General features: G+C 54.9%; 1 protein-coding gene across 2 annotated transcripts; it reads right to left on the reverse strand.

The window, feature by feature from the left end:
• Positions 1 to 1,630: 1,630 nt before the first annotated feature.
• ERRFI1 (ERBB receptor feedback inhibitor 1) lies at positions 1,631 to 16,061 on the reverse strand. 2 transcript variants are annotated; one of them, XM_066637118.1, is made up of 5 exons: positions 15,974 to 16,058; positions 14,967 to 15,065; positions 6,258 to 6,467; positions 6,076 to 6,158; positions 1,631 to 4,160 (listed from the first exon to the last, which is right to left on the reverse strand). In XM_066637118.1, exons 3-5 carry the CDS (start codon positions 6,377 to 6,379, stop codon positions 2,980 to 2,982), a joined length of 1,386 nt encoding a protein of 461 aa, XP_066493215.1. In that variant the 5' UTR covers positions 6,380 to 6,467; positions 14,967 to 15,065; positions 15,974 to 16,058; the 3' UTR covers positions 1,631 to 2,979. The 2 variants fall into 2 exon arrangements, with proteins under 2 accessions (XP_066493215.1, XP_066493214.1); XM_066637117.1 differs by lacking the exon at positions 14,967 to 15,065 and having other exon boundaries at positions 15,974 to 16,061.
• Between the last annotated feature and the right edge of the window lie 655 nt (positions 16,062 to 16,716).

The following is a 16,716-nucleotide window of genomic DNA, read 5'->3' on the forward strand; positions in this document are numbered from 1 at the left end:
GCAAGATGGGAGGCCCCAGCAAGTCCTGGCCTGTCCCAGAAGATGAGCAAGGCACCTTCTTCACTCACCAGCGCCTGTGGGCTTCTGACAGCTGAAGGCCTACAGCAGAGACCAAGCATGTGCCAGGAGGGTGGAGGAAAGACATGGAGTTTCACCCAGCTAGGGAATGCACAGAAGGGTCCTTAAGGAGTCAGGGAGGTTAGCTGCTCCTCACAAGCCCCTCTCCCAAGCCAACAGGGCTCTTCTGGGTGAAGAGTGACCCACAGGAGCCCCATGCAAGCTCCCCAAGCACAGTGTGTGTTTTTCCAGTCTGATCCACTTCCACTGTCATGGCTTCCTGTACAGGATGCTGGGGTACAGCACTTGGGGAGGCCTGCTGACAATTCACCACTAGAGAGCCTTAGCTGATCCCCCCCTCCCCTCCTGAATTAGGCCATCTGCTCAGCCATTGTTCTAGCCAGGAACTTTAAAAAAGCTCAGCAGGAAGTTGTGGGGGGCTGCAACTGTGGGCGCAAGATAGGCTAGCAGTCCCCTTTGGGGTAGACAGGGGGCCCCAGGCCACAGCAGCTCCCTGGAAAGCTGCATTTGGAAGAATCTGCTGCTGCTCCTTCAGCCGCTTGGCAGGATGGAGGCAACAGGTCCAGAGTGGGGCTGGGCTGGAGTGAGAGCAAAAGTTCTCTCCCCCCCCCCCCCATACACAGTGAAGCACATTCAGGAGCTTTTCTGGAAAAATGACTTTCTTTGGTTTCTCTACAGCTGGCAGTTCAGGGGCTCGCTGAGACCAAGACCAGCAGAAGGGCTGGTGTTGGGCAGCTACCAGGAGCATTCCAAAAACAACACCCCAAGGGGACACATACACGATCTAGATTCAGGGGTAGGTAGGGCTACCTGTGCCCCTTCCCTGCAGCACCAGCAGCACAGAAAGATTCAGGTAATGACCCACCTGGCTGCTTCAAATGGAAACAAGGACATTCAGCCTTCCTCATCCCTGTAGGAACTGACCACAGAACAGAGGTCACTGTTTTCTAGTCTCCTTGCTCAGACTGTCTCCCTCCAAATCCTCCTTGACCCCCTGCTTCTTCTACCCCCTCTTTAAAGGCAGCTCAGCCAATGGGAGACAGACACTTCAGGCAAGAGTAACAGCGGTACCTACCACAGCCTTCTGTGACACAAGGCAGCTCAGCCAATCACTGCTGGGGCAGTGGCGGCAGCATAATCATAATCACTGCCACCACCACCACAAAAATGCCTCAGCACTTAATAACATAGAACGGGTCAAAGAGGGACAACGCCACCTTGCCCTGCCCCAAGCTCACCAGGCAGAACAAGTGTCCTCTTGAGTTTCACAGGCTGCCTGCCCACATCGTGGTTGGCACCGGAAGCACTGCTGTAATGCAACACTTATGCCACCCTTCCCAATCTTGATAAGTCTCGTAGCATGATTTTCTGGAGCTTCTCATTGGCTAACACAGGAAGCTGACAGGCACGCCCCAAGACAGACTGCGCACCAGCTCTGGTGAGTGCAGAAGAGGCCCCTGAAACGTGACCAGGAAGGAGGCCAAGTGGCAGACCTTGGAAGGAGGGGTGACTGCTACACACGTGCAAGAAGGAACCCCACACAAGGCAGCGGTTATCATAAATAAGGACATACTTTATTACATTCAAGACATGGCAATATCCAAAATACAAAGTGAACAGATCATCATTGTTCCTCCTCAATACTGTACACACGTTCAGTGCATTATCTAGAACACCTAATTTGCCTTCATTTAGGTTGCACACTAGACCCAAGTCAGCTTTCCAGAAGTTGCAGCAGAAACTCCCACTCAGCAGTGCGTCAACTTATGGTGTGAACTGTAAACAGGCACACTTCTGTTCCTTGGAGAGCACAGCTGTGGACAGACCTCCATCAGTGAGCACCTTTTCCTGGGGGTGGCTTGAGAGCGGAAATGGGTGTGGGGAGGACTGTGCAGGCTGCGAGACGCATCACCTCCTGCCAAGCCCTTGATGGCTCAGAGAGGCTGCCTGCCGCCCAGGCTCAGGGACTGGAAGAACCTGCAGGCACCAACCAGGCCACTTCCAGTGGGAAGCACAACTTGGCTCACCACCTCCCTGCAGAATACTGAATGGAAACCGAGCCCAAGGCCAGCTTGGGCTGCTTGGCTAGACTGAAAGCACATCCTGCGCAAAGCACAGAAGTTGGTCCAATTTAATTGGGGGGGGGGGAGAGAAGTATCTGTCCTTGCCTGCTGTGTGTGCCCTATTTCTCTGGACTACTATGGTCATGTAATCCCCATAGCTACCCACCTGCAAAGACACACCACCACCACCAATCTTTCCTTGGGCTTGTCAAGATGACAGTTGTGGGCATCTGCCAGATCAAGAGAGCCAACTGAACTCTGTCAAGCATTTGTGTGGGTGGTTGGAACTTCCATAGCCCCAAAGGCCCGCCCACCCCAAGATGACCCCTCTCCCCACATATTAAAGAAAGCCTTCTGAATGGGCAGCAAAGGTACCACCTCCCTACCAACAGGTGGGCAATGCCTGGCGGAGGAGGACAGGCTGACTTCACCTGTCAGCCAGAGAAGTTCAAACTTCCACGGCTGTCTTGCTGAAAGCTCTCTCATCAAACCAGCCAAGATACTGACCTGCCCATCCCACTCTGCTTTCTGCTCATTCCACAAGCAAGACCGAGTTCTTTTCTACTAATGAGAGTTCCTAAAATATATATATTACTCTAAGAAGAATATGAAATAACTGGCCAACAATGGCTACATATAGTCTTTCTTCCAACTGTACACGGCAAGAGCAGCAGGAGCCAGGTTCACAGCTATGCAGCAGCACCGAGGGGGGCTCCCTCTTCCACAGCCTTCCTGCTTGGCTCAAGAGTTCCGAGGCAGCCCTACCATATACCACCCCTGGAGAGCCAATGCCAACCGGGCTCCAGAAGCCTCCATGACTCCTTCACGTCTCTGGCGCCTATGGCGAGACCATGCAAGGCAAGTGCTTGCGTTTCATGGGGCCGACCAGGTCCGCCTTGGCTTTCAAGTCCAGCTTGGCGGCGCTGGCATCGTCACCCCAAGGCTGCCCACCCACACTCAGGCTGCCTTCTTCTGCTTCCCGGAAGAACTTCTCATACTTGTCCAGGTAAGGGGGCCTTTCTGGCAAGAGGTAGTAGTGTGTCGAGCTGACCTTCTTGCCATTCTCGATGATGGGGAGGATGCAGGGGATCTTGTTGGTAGAGCCGTCGCTGTGCTGCTGCTGGAGGGCTTTCATGCTGACGTACTTGGGGTCGGGGGCAAAGCTCTGGGTTGGGGGCATGATGCCATTGAGGTACGAGGGCAGGCTTTTGGGACTGGGGGTCCGAGAGTTGCTCCGGGACAGAGGTTCTCGAGGGGGCACCTTGGGGGGCTTATCCTCATCACTGTAGGCGCTGGAAGTGACCTCCGCTGACCACCTCCGATAGTCCGGCTTGAGTGCCCGGGGGGGTATTGGTGCCCTGGGGGGAATCTCAGGCTTGTCATCATCAGAGCTAGGAGAGGTCCGAAGGAAATGGCTCGAGATCCTCACCACTGGCTTGTGGAAGGACCCAGCTGGTCCAGAATGCGAACGGCGTAACCGTCGGTGGAGTTGATGGGAGGGAGGTGGCTGAGGAGGGCAAGAAGGCGCTGCACTGCCACTCTGGTCAGGCAGAGAGGGGGAATCCTCTGGTCCTGCTGGGGGGGCATCAAAGTAGGCGTAGTTAATTTGCCCGCAGCCCCTGAAGCTCCTCCTGCCTTGAGCAGTGGGTTTAAACGGAGGAGTGCCACTCTCCCCCAGCAAGAAGTCCGTCTCTGAGCTGGTTAGGAACTCCACTTCCCTGTCAAGATCGTCATGCCAGTAGTCCTCGGTGATGGGCAGCGGGGGCAGAGGCCTCGCACTCCGCTCAGGAAAAGGGGGTGCCCCGCTCTTCACTGGCGTGTGTGGGGGTGTGTCATCAGAAGCGCAGCTCAGGTGGATCGAGAGTTTGCTGAAGCCAGGAACAAGGCTATCTTCTGGGCTGGACCCAGGCCCTTCACCTAGAGGGCTGAGAGGAGGGGGGCTGCATTTTGGAGGCAAGACTTGGCTGCAGTTCTCTGCCTGGCTGTGGCCGTGAACTGGATGTGCGTTTGAAATGTGCCCTGGGGAGAAGAGTTGGAAAGAAAGGTGAACCTCCAATCTGGAAAGAGGCACTTCTCAATACATCAGAAAAGGTGCCAGAAAAGCTCTGCAGGATGAGGTAGGGAGTGCAGAAAGCCTGCTGTTTCCCAAATGGCCAACAGATGACCCACTGGAAAGCCCACAAGCAACAGCCCTCACCCATCAGTAGGTGCTTAAAGGTAGACTGCCGCAGCCAGGAAGGTTCCACAAGGCCATCCCATTCAAGAGCCACAGGCAAGATGCCTTGCACCCCTTCAGTCTTCTACAGTGCAACTGTTTCTCTTATCTAGGCCTTTTGACAACCTGGCATGCCCAATTGGCCCTTCAATGACCTCCCTGCCATCCTCAGGGGGCCAAAGTCTTACATCACTTTGGAAGACTGAAATGTTTTCTTCCGTGGCAGAATGTGTTCTTCCAAAAGCTTTCATGTTTACCAGCCTCTCTCTGATCCAAGGAGCACCCACTGTCCCAAGTGACTGAACCTGACCTGCCCATCTCTGCCTCCCACTTCCCGTCACCATGCCATGAGCTACAGAGGGACGTTAGCCCTCTGTTCTGCTCCCAGAGGCTCTCACTCACTGTCTGCTCAGCTGATCTCAAACTGCCTCCCATTCAGACTGAGCACAGGGCAGTGAGTGAGCCTCTCCAAATGGGATGCCAGCAGCATCAGCCATGTTGACGCGGGGGGGGGGGAGAGTTTGTCACTGGGGCAAATAAGCCAGGAGCTCCGGAGCAGCAGTAGCAGACCCATCCTTGCTCCAATATGAAGTATGCATGCCCCCTCCAACCACCCCCTAGGTTTACAACATGGCAGCCCCGCAAGAGGAAAGAAGAGGGGCCCCTGCTGCTTTTACTCAAGTACCTGCGCTTGCACTTCAGGGGTCTTTGCAGCTGCCCCCCTTGGAGGGTCTCTTGGCCATGGGGAGCAGGGTGGAACAAGCCACAGGCTGAACAAAATGGCTGCAGCTTCCCTGAAGCAGGGTAGGAAACTCTCACCCCTGCCCACACCTCTCCTTTGTTGGGGAGGGATCAGCAACTGGGGGAAGTTGCCTTTCTCCCGAGTCAGACCACAAGGGGTCCATGGGGTCCTGCCAGCACCAACTGCAGCAGCTTCCTAGCTCTGGTTGGACAGCCTGGAGCCCCTCCACACCATGTATCAGTCCAGGTTCACAGGCAGACTCTCGCACAGGAGCCTCCATGGGTACTGCTGGACTGCAGCCAGCAAGTGGTCACCAGCAACTGTGTTTGAGGGGTCCTGGTCACCAATGCAGCCTGGAATGGTTCTAGGGAGACCTCTCGCATGGCAGCCCTCCTTTGACCACTGAGCCAGAAGCACATGATGTGGGTGCCCATCAGAGTCCTCAAACCCTTCCCTTTGCTGGCAAGACCTTTTTGGTCCTTTGACTCTTGGCTGTTAAGCAACATTTGATCTCTAGAGCTTGTCATCAGTTGCCCTCTTGGAAGGGGGCTGGAAGGGACATGCTCCACACCTCAAGGTGGGCTCTGGGTGATCAGAAGTGGGCTCAGGGAGCCCATGAGAGCAGGGGAATCAGCAGCCAGGGAGAGCCATGACTAGGCTGCCAGGCTCCTCCTCCAGGGCCCAAGCTTGAGAAAGATGGAGGCTGTTGGTCCCTGCATGCTTCTGCTAAATGACAAGTTGACGGCACAGGGGAAAGACGGCTTTGTTATGATGTTGTGGAGGGGGCAGGGTTTCCTAGGGGACGAGCACACAACTGAGATCAGCGGGAAGTTGCTCAAGCACTTCTTTTGGACAAATGGGGAGCCCCTCTGGGGCAGGGAACCATTTTCTCATTCCCTTGAGATCTGTTGCTGTGGAACAGCAGTAGATCAATATTTGTAATGGCAATCACCAGCGCAGCCCTTCCAGATACATACCGACAGGTGTTAAGCGATGCTCTGCTGAGGTGCGGGCGCTCAGATCATAGGCAGTTGTCACTGAATCTATGTTAAAGAAAGCACTGAGAGAGAGAGAGAGAGAATCATTCGTCACCAATGTAAGCACTTTGGAGCTGTGAGAACCAAAACCACCAGGGTCCTGTGCTCGCCACAGCACTTACTTCTCAAAGTTGCTATGGCCGCTCCAGCAGGTCTTCAGGCTACTGACACCTTCACCATTATGGAGAAAGTTGCTCTTCAGGGGGACTCTCATCTCTGGGGCAGCAATGCCTGCAGTCGACATGATGCCCTCCTTGGCTGGCTGACGCTCTCTCCTCTGGACGTGCTCAAAAGTCCACAGTCCTTGCCAGGTATCCGGCAACTTCTGCTCCCTGCAAGGCAAGGCAAGGCCCTGTCAGTGCCATGCAGCAAACAAGAGGGGCTGCTGGAAATGTAGCCCAACCCTTCCCTGGCTGGCTGGCTGCGGGGAAAGAACTTGCCGATGTGGAAAGGCAAGGTGTGCCAGACCAGCAATCCCAGGTCCACCACAGGAAGCTTACTTGCAGGCTCACTCAGTCACCCACCTCTGGGCTTCCAGAGGGGCAAATCATGGGGGCCACCCAGGCAGGGGACACACACAAGCCAACTGTGATATGGACAGGTCAGTCTCTGGAGAAAGCACTGCCTCAAGAGACATTTGCAGCTTCTGCCAGAAGGTGTAGCTTCCCTTCACAGGTGAAAGCAGCACCTGAAGAAAGTGATGGTGAACGAACCCCAAGGATCTCCTTCATTGATACCCTCTCAGCCCCCTCCCTGCCAGGTGTTCTCATCCACTCAACTCAAACTCACTTCAGTTCTGCGCACTGGGCTCAGATGTCCCAGAGGACTCCCAAGTGATATGCCAAGGTGGGAGTAGCTGCCCCAAACACAGCTGCTCCTCTGCTGAGAGCAAGCAGATGGCTCCAAGTTGACACCGTCCTCCCCAGCTGAAGGCCGAGTGTCTCATGCCTGTGGGGGGATTTGAACTGGTGTTGCCCTGGTCCAATGCTGAGCCAGGGCACAATCCCACTGCTGCACTTCCTCACATGCAGCACTAAAGACTCCAACTCAGCTTGGGAGTGCAGGGCAAGGTCTTGACCACAAGTGCAAAGAGGATTTTAAAGCCCTGTTCTCAAAGTAAAGGGTGTGGCTCTGCCCACCCTGTTTAAGAGACATCTGTGTGACAAGCGCTTCCCCTGCACAACAGTCCAGTGCCCCCTGGACTTCAAGTACTGGAGTGGTGCAGAAGAGCCCTGGCTGAGAATCGGGACCCTTAGAAGGTCAAAGAGGCTTGCATCAAAATCAACAGTGGCCAGTCAGGAGCTCCAATGGGAACCTCACAAGCCAAGCAGGAAGACAGCAGGCCTCTGCTACCATGGCTCCCCAGCAACTGGCAGTCAGAGGTAGACTGCTTCCAAAGATGAGGGTTCCACCTAGCTGTCATGGCAAATAATTGTGGGGCAAGGCTGACCTCCATCATAACAAGCTACATGAAAGGGCCCTGCTTTCTGTCTACCCAAGATGCTACTGCCCTCAATTTTGCTGGGGGACCTGAAGGAGAACAGGGGGGGCAAGAACCTGGGATTCAAACTCAGCATTTCTGCTGCGCATTTGTGTTGAGGAGAATTGGCCAAGGACAGCGCGATCACACAAGGGGTATTTCACCCTAGCCAGCCAGCCACTCTTGAATGACAACCCATGACATCTCCTGCATAGCACTTGCGCTCTTGGCCTGGACAGGGAGGGCCCCCCTCCAAGCAGAACTAGACTAAACAATGGCTCACGCATGCCCCACTTAGCACTCCCCTGCACAGCAAAATCCAGCCAGAGCAAGGAGGGGCCATCTGCCAGTCTGTCACAAGGCAGGCAGAGGAGTAAGGGGGCTGGCCAGCCCCAGGGTACTGGGGCAGGGACAGCTGTGCTATGACGGCTGCCTCTGCAGGCAGGCTGGTGCCAAGCCCCACTGCTCACCAGGCGTGCTGCCCAACCCTTGCTGTTGTGCAACCAAACCACTGCCACCTCCTACTTGGAAGTGCTTTGGAATGCTGAGCCTCCACTGCTGTTGGTACACAAACAAGGGCCCAGGAGGGCTGTCGCCTGCCTGCCCACCCCCCTGGAGGCCTTTTCCAGAGCAGGTCATTTCAGGTTTTATCCCCTGGCTAGCCTTCGTGTGCACACTTCCTCCTCCCCTCCACCCCAAAGAAAACATCACATTCCAAAAACCAGCTCCCTTCCACAATAGAGCCTTTGTGGAATCCAAGACAGCGACTCGCTCCCCCCTCCCAGATTTCAATGGGGAGGTGCAGAGGGAGGGAGGGCGATGGATGGAAGCTTCCTAACTTCTTGCTGTGGGGGGAGAAGAGGAGGGCAGCATGAAACCCACCAAGAAATCTGGTCAGGGCTGGGCTTCCCCCTCCCAGCCCCCAGTATTGGTGTTGCTGTGTTAAGCAGCAGGCAAACAAGGACCCCAGTAGGGGACACTTGGGTACTAGTTTCATGCCATGCAGGGCAAAGACAAGGGGGGGATCTTTCCTGCAGAAAGCCTTAAGGCTCAAGACAGTTGGCCAGGCCCTGCAGGGTAGGGCCAGCAGGGATGAGAAAGGGGCACAAGCATTCTCAGCTGCCTGCTTCTTGGAGGCTGGCTGTGGGCACGGGTCACATTTAGCAGGTGGACCCTGTAACATCCCTAAATTTGGTCTTGATGTGCAACATTGGCTCTGTCTCCCCCAACAAAAATGGATACTTCCTGAAGATTCCCCTGGTTCAAAGCACATCAACTACTCCCTTAGTAATCTTCACAACAGCCCTGCAAGGTGGGCTAGAATTATCCCTCACATTGCAAGTGAGGTGCTGAAGGTGAGATGTAGTTTCCTGGCTCCTGGCTCAGCCCCTTCACCACTTTGCTACAGCAGAGCTTCCTATCACCAGCCAACAGCAACTACACCCACACTTCTGCAGCCCCGCAACGACATTCAGTGTGAGACAGCTTAGATGGAGCCTTTAAGAGGGGATTTTGGATTCTGAACACCCATTATGGGAATCTACAAAATGGATGCAATGGCTTGCAGCTCAGAGCTGTCAAGAACCGAGCCCTGGCTGATCCCTTGGCATGACTGGGCCTCATCCGCAGTTGCATCAGCCGTGCAGGCCAATAACACCCCAGAGGCCTCCTTTGCTCTATGAACACAACGCTGCAAAGGCAGTCAGCTGGTCAGCCAACCATCCACCTCCCCCAGATGCCAGCTGGCTGGGACCAGTCCCTCGCAATGGAAGGGACCACAGCTCACCGGCAGAGCTGCCCCATCTTCCAGAACATCCCTAGCGGCACCTCCAGATGAGGTTGGGGCTGACCCTTCTCTGTGTGAAACCCCAAATAGGTGCTGTGCTGGATGGCCAAGACAGTCCAGCGCCTCCCATACCCACATCCAATGACCCCACCTCACCTTGCTTGGCCAGTGTAGGCTGTTTGCAAGCCCTTTCAAGTCATGCAACTGGGGCTGGAAGCTGGGGAGTATGCACCACTCCACACACATCCCCTATGAGCTCCTTTCACCTCCAACAAAACACCGCAGACAAACAAGATGGCAGCCACTGGTTGGCTCTGGGGGATGTTAGGCCACATCTTCCTCACTAACCATTTTAGGTCTAAACCAGACATGATGCTCAACTATGCCACTCTCCCCTCTGTACACAGTGGAAAAGCAGACTTGATGGTTCATGGGAGTGTGTACCCCCATATTGCTTGCCCTGCTTCATGCAGGGGGAAAGGTAAGCACCCTACATCTCCACCCTCATACCCACCAGCATGGGGAGAAACATGACTGGAGGAGGATGTCCTGTCTGGGGCAAGAGCAGGGAAGCCTTTGCCAAGCTGCATTCCAAACAAACAGATAGGCTGGCAGATGGCAAGCTCCTTGGGCACCATGTTTGGTGGAGCTGACGAGGACCATGAATCCTTTGGTGCGAGGAGCGACTCTGTCCCTTTGGTGCGAGGCCCTCTGCCCCTGCTGGGCTCATGCAGAGTTGGATGAAAGAAAACAGCTCATGTACAGGGCACTGGAGGGGGGCTCAAAACCCAAACTGTAAGCCAGGCAGGTCAGCATGCCCAAGAAGTGACTGGAAGCCCCCTCAAAGATTCACGCTAGTAACCCAGAAGAACCTGCCTCCACCAGTCAGTACGGGCATGAAATTGGGAGGGAGGAGAAGAGAGACATGGATTTGCTGGCAGGTTGCTGGGAGGAGATTCTGACTCCCATCCCAGAGGCTGGTCTCACAGGAGCAAGAGGCAACTGCAGCCATGTGCTGAACTTACAGCACACTCAGAAGAGCATCCTTGGAGACAGGAAAGACCTGAGCCAACCCAGATAGAAGGCCTGCCCTCCCCATCAACTGGACACAAGTGCCACAGAGAGCCCGCTTACCCAGATCAGCTTCAGAAATGGGACAAGGCTGTCGCATTCAGTTGTCCCTTTCTGAGAGCCAAAAGGATTACAACTATGCTTTTGTCCATCCAAATGCAGGCTGAAACTCTTTGGATGGTGAGCTTGGGGACCAGGGCAGCCCTGCAGGATCTCACAGGGTCATCTAACAAATGCCAGGTGACGCCACATTCCCAGACTATGTCCTGTGTGCATCTCTCAAGGTCCATCCCAGAGGAAGCTCATACTTTCCACTAACCCTGGCCAAGATGCCCAGCAGACCGTGGAAATCTTGGCAAACCTTGCTGAGCTACAGTGTGCTCCCCCCCAAAGGTGCAGATGCCAACAAAATGGGGGAGAATCACCTTGTGGGCGAAGTGGCAGTGAAAGCACCTCAATCAGGGCAGATATGACACTTCCCAGGGATAATGCAAACCATTCTGACTTCCAGTCTTCTCTCAGCTCTGATTTAGAGCTTCACACACAAGGCTCGAGGAGAGGAAGGCAGTTACATGCCTGCCTGCACAAGCCCAGCAGCTCTGCCAGTCCCAAATGGGATGGGGAGCCCCTCAACTGGACACAGGCCACTCAAGAAACCTTCCTGAGCTCATGGCAATCAGACGATGAGAGATTCTCAGCAGGCTGCACACTGGAACAGCTAACGCCTTCAGGGAATACAGAGCTGCCTTGATTGGGTGGGGGGCCCACACGTTCAAAGGCAGCAGCTGTGACTCTCACCGCTTCCCAACAGTAGCTTCATTTTCCCTACCTAGCTGCCAAGTATCAGGCGTGCATCTCAAATGTGTCTCACAGCAGGGTGGGGGGGAGAGAACATTGCTACCAGCCCAGTCATCAGCCCAGCCTCTGCTCTTCCCTGTCTGACAATCACAGTGTTGTCATTTCCTCCTGCAAAGTCAGTTGAGAAAAGGGAGACTCTGAGCCTGCCTGGGCACCATGACATACAAGCTAAGTCATTGCAGGTCCCAGAAGACCCCCAGGAGGGCACACATGCAGGCAGGCAGGCCAGCCATGGACTGCTAAGCCAGGACAATTGCCTTCCCGGAAGTAGACCAGGGCTCCGCTGAAGCGTCTGCTGCTTGGTTACATAACCACCAGCAGTGTCGTCGCCGTCTTTTGCTCACAGGTGGAGGACGCCAAGAAATCTGGCTCTCTGCAACACGGAGATTGCAGCAGTCAGCTGGGAGTTTTTACAACAGGACAGCAATTTCCTCAAAATGACAAACGCAGCTGTGCTGATAAGCTGGCTGGCTTTTTTTATTATTATTGTTGCTTCAAGTTTGCAGCCTGCTCTCCCACACGTACCTCCGTGTCATGAGACAGCTTGCCTATGCTGTGGGATCTGGCAGTCTACTCAGCGGGAAGGAACGGCAACTGGGCAAAGAGCTGCCCGTGAGGATCCAGCAGGACCCAGGAAAACCCCTCCCAGCTTCTGCCCTCTGGTACCCCCAGACCCCTCACCTATTTGTGAAATCAGAAACAAAGCAAGTTCGAAAGGGCTTGCAGGCAACCAGATGGGTGCCTGTCACCTGGGACAGAGTTGGCAGCTGCCTGTTTTGCTTACAGGATGCCCCAAATGTCTGGCTGGAGCAGATAGCCTGGTTTAAAAAGAATCTGTAGATGAGCAAATTAAGACTTGTTAGGTTGCATACACATCCCCACCATCCCACTTACGTATTCATTAATTCAGTGTATACCTAGTTTTCTCCCAAACGGGCACCCAAAGCAGCATGCAGTTCTGGCCTAGGACAGATGTAAACCCTCTGGGGAGGAATCAGGACACAATCTTGCACCAAAGAGACCTCAGGATCCCACCCTATTCTACCCAACTGGTTCTTGAAGAACAAGTCCGGACCGACATATGGGTTACATTCAGGGTGACTGAGGCTGTGGGAAGTGGCTTTGTATTCATTTTCAGCTTCTTTTAAGTGGTTAAATATATTCCCATTTTGAGCTTTAAGGAGCAGCAGGATAAAAAAAAGGGGTCTTTGCTATGGGATGTCATGCTCTTCTGCGCTGACATGACCTCACTGATGGGCACCTCGTCCTGGCAGAGGAGCTGAAGATGCAAGCCACTGTGCTCAGAGAAAATGAAGCTGGACAGCGGTGTCTGTCAGCATGGTCTGGACTGCTCCCCCCCCACTTCCTCTGTATGGAAGCATCTCTAAGATCAATATGCATGAGGAATTAGAGAGCATCAGTCTATTGCTGGCAAGTCCAAGTCCAGAAGTTAACTCCTATAAGCACAACTGCACAGCTCACATTATAGTGGAACAACATCAGTCTCTGCGTGTGGTGGTGGAGGGGACTCAATCCTGGTGGATGGCACAGACCCATTCAATTGCCTAAGATCCTGCACCCAGGTTGCAAGCATAGGCAAGATTCCCACCATCTGTACTCTGCAAAAGGGTCACACATGTGAATCACAGCTACGTGCCAAGCCCTGTGTCAATGTGCTGAGTGTGTGCAGAAGGGGCAATCGCAATTCAGCCCTGCCCCCAGCACTGATAAACTGAACATCTACACAGGGCTTGAGCATTCATGGGGAAACAGCAAGGCCAGACAGTGCTTTCTAACCCAGAGCTGGCTGTGGAGATCAACAAAGGCAGAGGCAGGCACCGATAAGAAGCAGGGACAGAAAGAAAAGCAAAGGGCAGATTCTGATCCCAAAAGGGCAATGTTCTGTGCCAAGGAAAGTTGGTGAAGACCACACAAGCCCAGCAACCTGCAGCACCTCCTGAAGAGCAGACCTCACAGAAGGGCTGTTGCACAGAATGGTCTTTCTACAGGGGTGAAAAGGAAACACTCTTTTTAAAACAAAACACAAACATTAGAAGCCAAACACTGCCAGATTCAACCCATATGGTTTCCTTTGGCGCTTCTGCAGAACATGCTGCTTTGAGTGTGCATCTCAGGCCCGTAAAAAGAACTTAGATGAGCTTAAATGGGAAGCAGCTAGGAGGAAATGCCCCATGCAGAAGGCGGCAAAAAAGGGGACCTAGTCAGAGAGGCTCTTAAGCAGACTTTGAGACCATCTGTGGCTGCAGGACCTGGACAGGAAGGAACACACCACTGGCCTGCCAAGCGAGTCAAATGTGTGATGGAACCCACCTGTCTCCAGTCCAGTAGGTCAAGCTAGGAGATGCCTGCAGACCCCCTGCCCCCTTTCAGAAAGGACACAATTGCTGATTGTCTGGAGCCCAAGGTGAAAGGTCAGGCTGGAAGACTTTGCTCCCTCCTGCATCTCTGGCATGGAGGCTGGACTAGGGAGGAAGTGGCAGCAGCCAAAGCTACAAAAGGGAATTGGGACCCTAAGAATGTGGGAAACCAAGCTAAAGGGCAAGAAATCTTGCTTCTAAGTCACAGCATCTTGGCCACCTCCATGTGGTGGGAGAGGCTGGGGCTACATTACAGGGTCATAACCAGGCAACTCTTCTGGACATACAAAACACACTGCTTAAATACTACAGGCATTCTCTGTATTTTTAGGGCTCCCCAGCAGCTTCTGAACACCCCGACCACTTATGGCATCATTTCCACAGCCCAGATGCCTGGGGGCCTATCTAAACACAGAGTGGTTGGGATGCTTGGGGTGTCAAAGAAGAACCTGGCCCAGCACTCCAGTACACACCTACAGGCTGGCCACAAAGTCCCTGTGCATGAGAATGTGCATGAGAATTTGGGACTGAAGCCATTTAAGCCTGCATGGGGATGCCGTGAGTGACCACTCTAACCAACGGTTTCAAGCCAGAATCACATTCCCCCAAGAATTCTGGGAAAGGCAGTGTCTTTTTCACAATGCATACTAGAACATGTTGCGGGGAGGGTTGTCATCAGGGATGCCACCCTTTGCACAGGAAAATGCTCTTAGTCTGGGTGGTGTTAAAAAAAAAAAGGAAGCAACTTGCTGGAAGGACCAGCTTGCTGGACAGGGGGACTTCTTTTGACTCTGCATTAACAAGCTGTTGGGAGAAATCCAAAATTCACACGCAGAGCAGCACTCTTGAGGACCAGGAGTAAACAAGGCCACTCAGCCCTCTCACAGATTCCTTTGAAGGACCACTGTGGTTCAACCTTTCCCATGGTCAATTTTAAACTAATAACTCACTCCCCCCCTCCCCACCCAAAAAACCTACAAGGTCTTTTCAGCACCGCAATGCATTTTCCCCACATAAGCTCCCTTTGCTCAGCTAGCCTCTCCTTCCAGCACATCAAAACATACTCTGCAAGCAATCATTTTTAAACAGGCACAAAAGCTTCTGGACCAACCCAGAGAGCAGGTGCCCTGGCAAGACCGACTCAACTCTGAAAGCTCCCTTGCCAGACCAACTGCTACAAAAACCAGTTTGTGAATCAGGCCAACTGGGGGTTTCCACCCACAACAGAACCTGGAGCTGAGCGAGCACCAGAAGGTACCTTCTTCATCCACTGGATTCATACATCATTCTGCACATGCTCAGAGCCCCAAGCGGAGGAAGCTTCTTGGAGGAAATCGGAGCCAATTTACACCTTTGCCTGCAAAGACCAAGAGGGAAGGCCGCCTCAGGGAACTGCCTGCCCCATGCCCGCTGCTCCTACAGCCTCTCCCAAGCAGGGCGCCAGGGATGCAGGGCGCAACTCCACCGGGCAAACTGCTGGCAAAGGGCCTCCATCACTCGCCCCGCTCCGCACCGGGCGAGCAGCCCCTCTCCAGGACTAGCACACAGAGGGAGTCTGGCAGCGGCGCCCTCGGACCCCCCCCCCTCCCCGAAGTCCGCCCAGCCCGGGAAGAGGAAGCTCCGAGCTGCAGAGGGAAGCGTCGCTCCGGAAAACCCTCGCCCGCGCACATCCGTGGCCGAGGGCAGCGCTGCCCGAGCCCGGCGGGGTCCTTCCCAGCCCAGACTAAGCCTCCGCTTCGCAGACGCCCACCTCCCGGGCACCGAAAGCTGCCGCCTTTCGCACGGGCGGGTCACGAGCCCCCCAGGGATGAGCAGGGGGCGCCGGCCTTATAAGGGCTGCTATCCTAGCCACACTTTCCTGGGAGTAAGCGCCATTGACTAGAATGGGACTTACTCCTGAGTAGACAGGCATAGGGTTGGGCTTTGAGCGCGTCCGACTCCGGCCAGGGCAGCTCCTCCAACCGCCTTCAAGCTCCCGAACCAGGACGGCGCAGGACCAGACAGGAGCCCGGCCGGCCCTTCCGGAGCTCGCCCTACCTGTGCCGCAGGTGCACACCTGAGCTCCGCCTACACTGCTGGCGCTCTGACGGAGAAAGAGAAGGGAGGCGCGGCAGGCAGGTCCGACTCCCCGTCGGAGCAGGCGGCGGCCAAGCCCATCACGTGTCAGCACTGCACGTCTAAAACAAGCGCGCCGCCCCCGCTTCTCAGAGGGACGCGGGTGGCCCATCCACACTCACTCACTCGATCGCCCCATCCCAGCCTTACCCAGAGGGCAGCGCCGCAACTCAGCATGTCCCTCCCGCCGCCACTGCGCACGCGCCGAATGCTTTCAGCCTGTCCTCCCGTCGCAACCGCTGCCAAATGAGATCCCAGCGCTCGCCGCAGCCTCTTTTATAGGGGTGGGCGGGGCCCGGGCAAATAGGCGGGGCCCACCCCCGCGCATGGCGAGCTAGCCTTAAAGGGGCAACGGCGGAAAGGAGCGCACGACCCAGCCAGCTGTCTGTCTCGACCTGGCTCAGCGCCTGACCTAGACCAAGGGAGCCCTGAACGCACGTGTACTTGTGCCTCCACGCAGGGACTTGCGGTGGGGGGAAGGCAGGTGAGGCAGGGGAGGTCAGAGCCTCCCCACTGCCATGCGAGGCACCCACAACCCACGCACATATGTGGTGGGTGGGGAGGCAGGGCCTCCCCACCGGGGTCCTTCGTAAGGCGCTAGCCACTGTGGGAGGCACCCATGCACCTCTTGGGTGCCTCCCACAGTGGTAGTGCTTTTCGAAGGGCCCCAGTGGGGAGGCTCTGCCTCCCCACCCACCATACGTCCTTGCCTCCAGGTACTCTTAGGTGTGAAGTGGAGCTTTCATTTTGCAGCCAAAGTGTGGAGGGAAAAGAAGTGTGCCCAACATGGAAGTCCCTCTACTGGCTCTCCCCAGAAATCCCCACTTCTGCATGGTACATTGTCCACACACTTCTGCACTCAGGTGACAACATACCAAGAGGAGTCTCTGCAA

This window comes from Tiliqua scincoides, chromosome 9, assembly GCF_035046505.1.
Source record: "Tiliqua scincoides isolate rTilSci1 chromosome 9, rTilSci1.hap2, whole genome shotgun sequence".
NCBI classification, from domain to species: Eukaryota; Metazoa; Chordata; class Lepidosauria; order Squamata; family Scincidae; genus Tiliqua; species Tiliqua scincoides.

What these genes read in the sequence shown, in the direction of transcription:
- ERRFI1 (XM_066637117.1), bottom strand. Translation starts at nt 6,379, where the DNA reads ATGTCGACTGCAGGCATTGCTGCCCCAGAGATGAGAGTCCCCCTGAAG. An exon ending in GGCCATAGCAACTTTGAGAA is followed by an intron (nt 6,159 to 6,257) that starts GTAAGTGCTGTG and finishes TCTCTCTCTCAG; the next exon opens with TGCTTTCTTTAACATAGATT. An exon ending in GCATCGCTTAACACCTGTCG is followed by an intron (nt 4,161 to 6,075) that starts GTATGTATCTGG and finishes TCTTCTCCCCAG; the next exon opens with GGCACATTTCAAACGCACAT.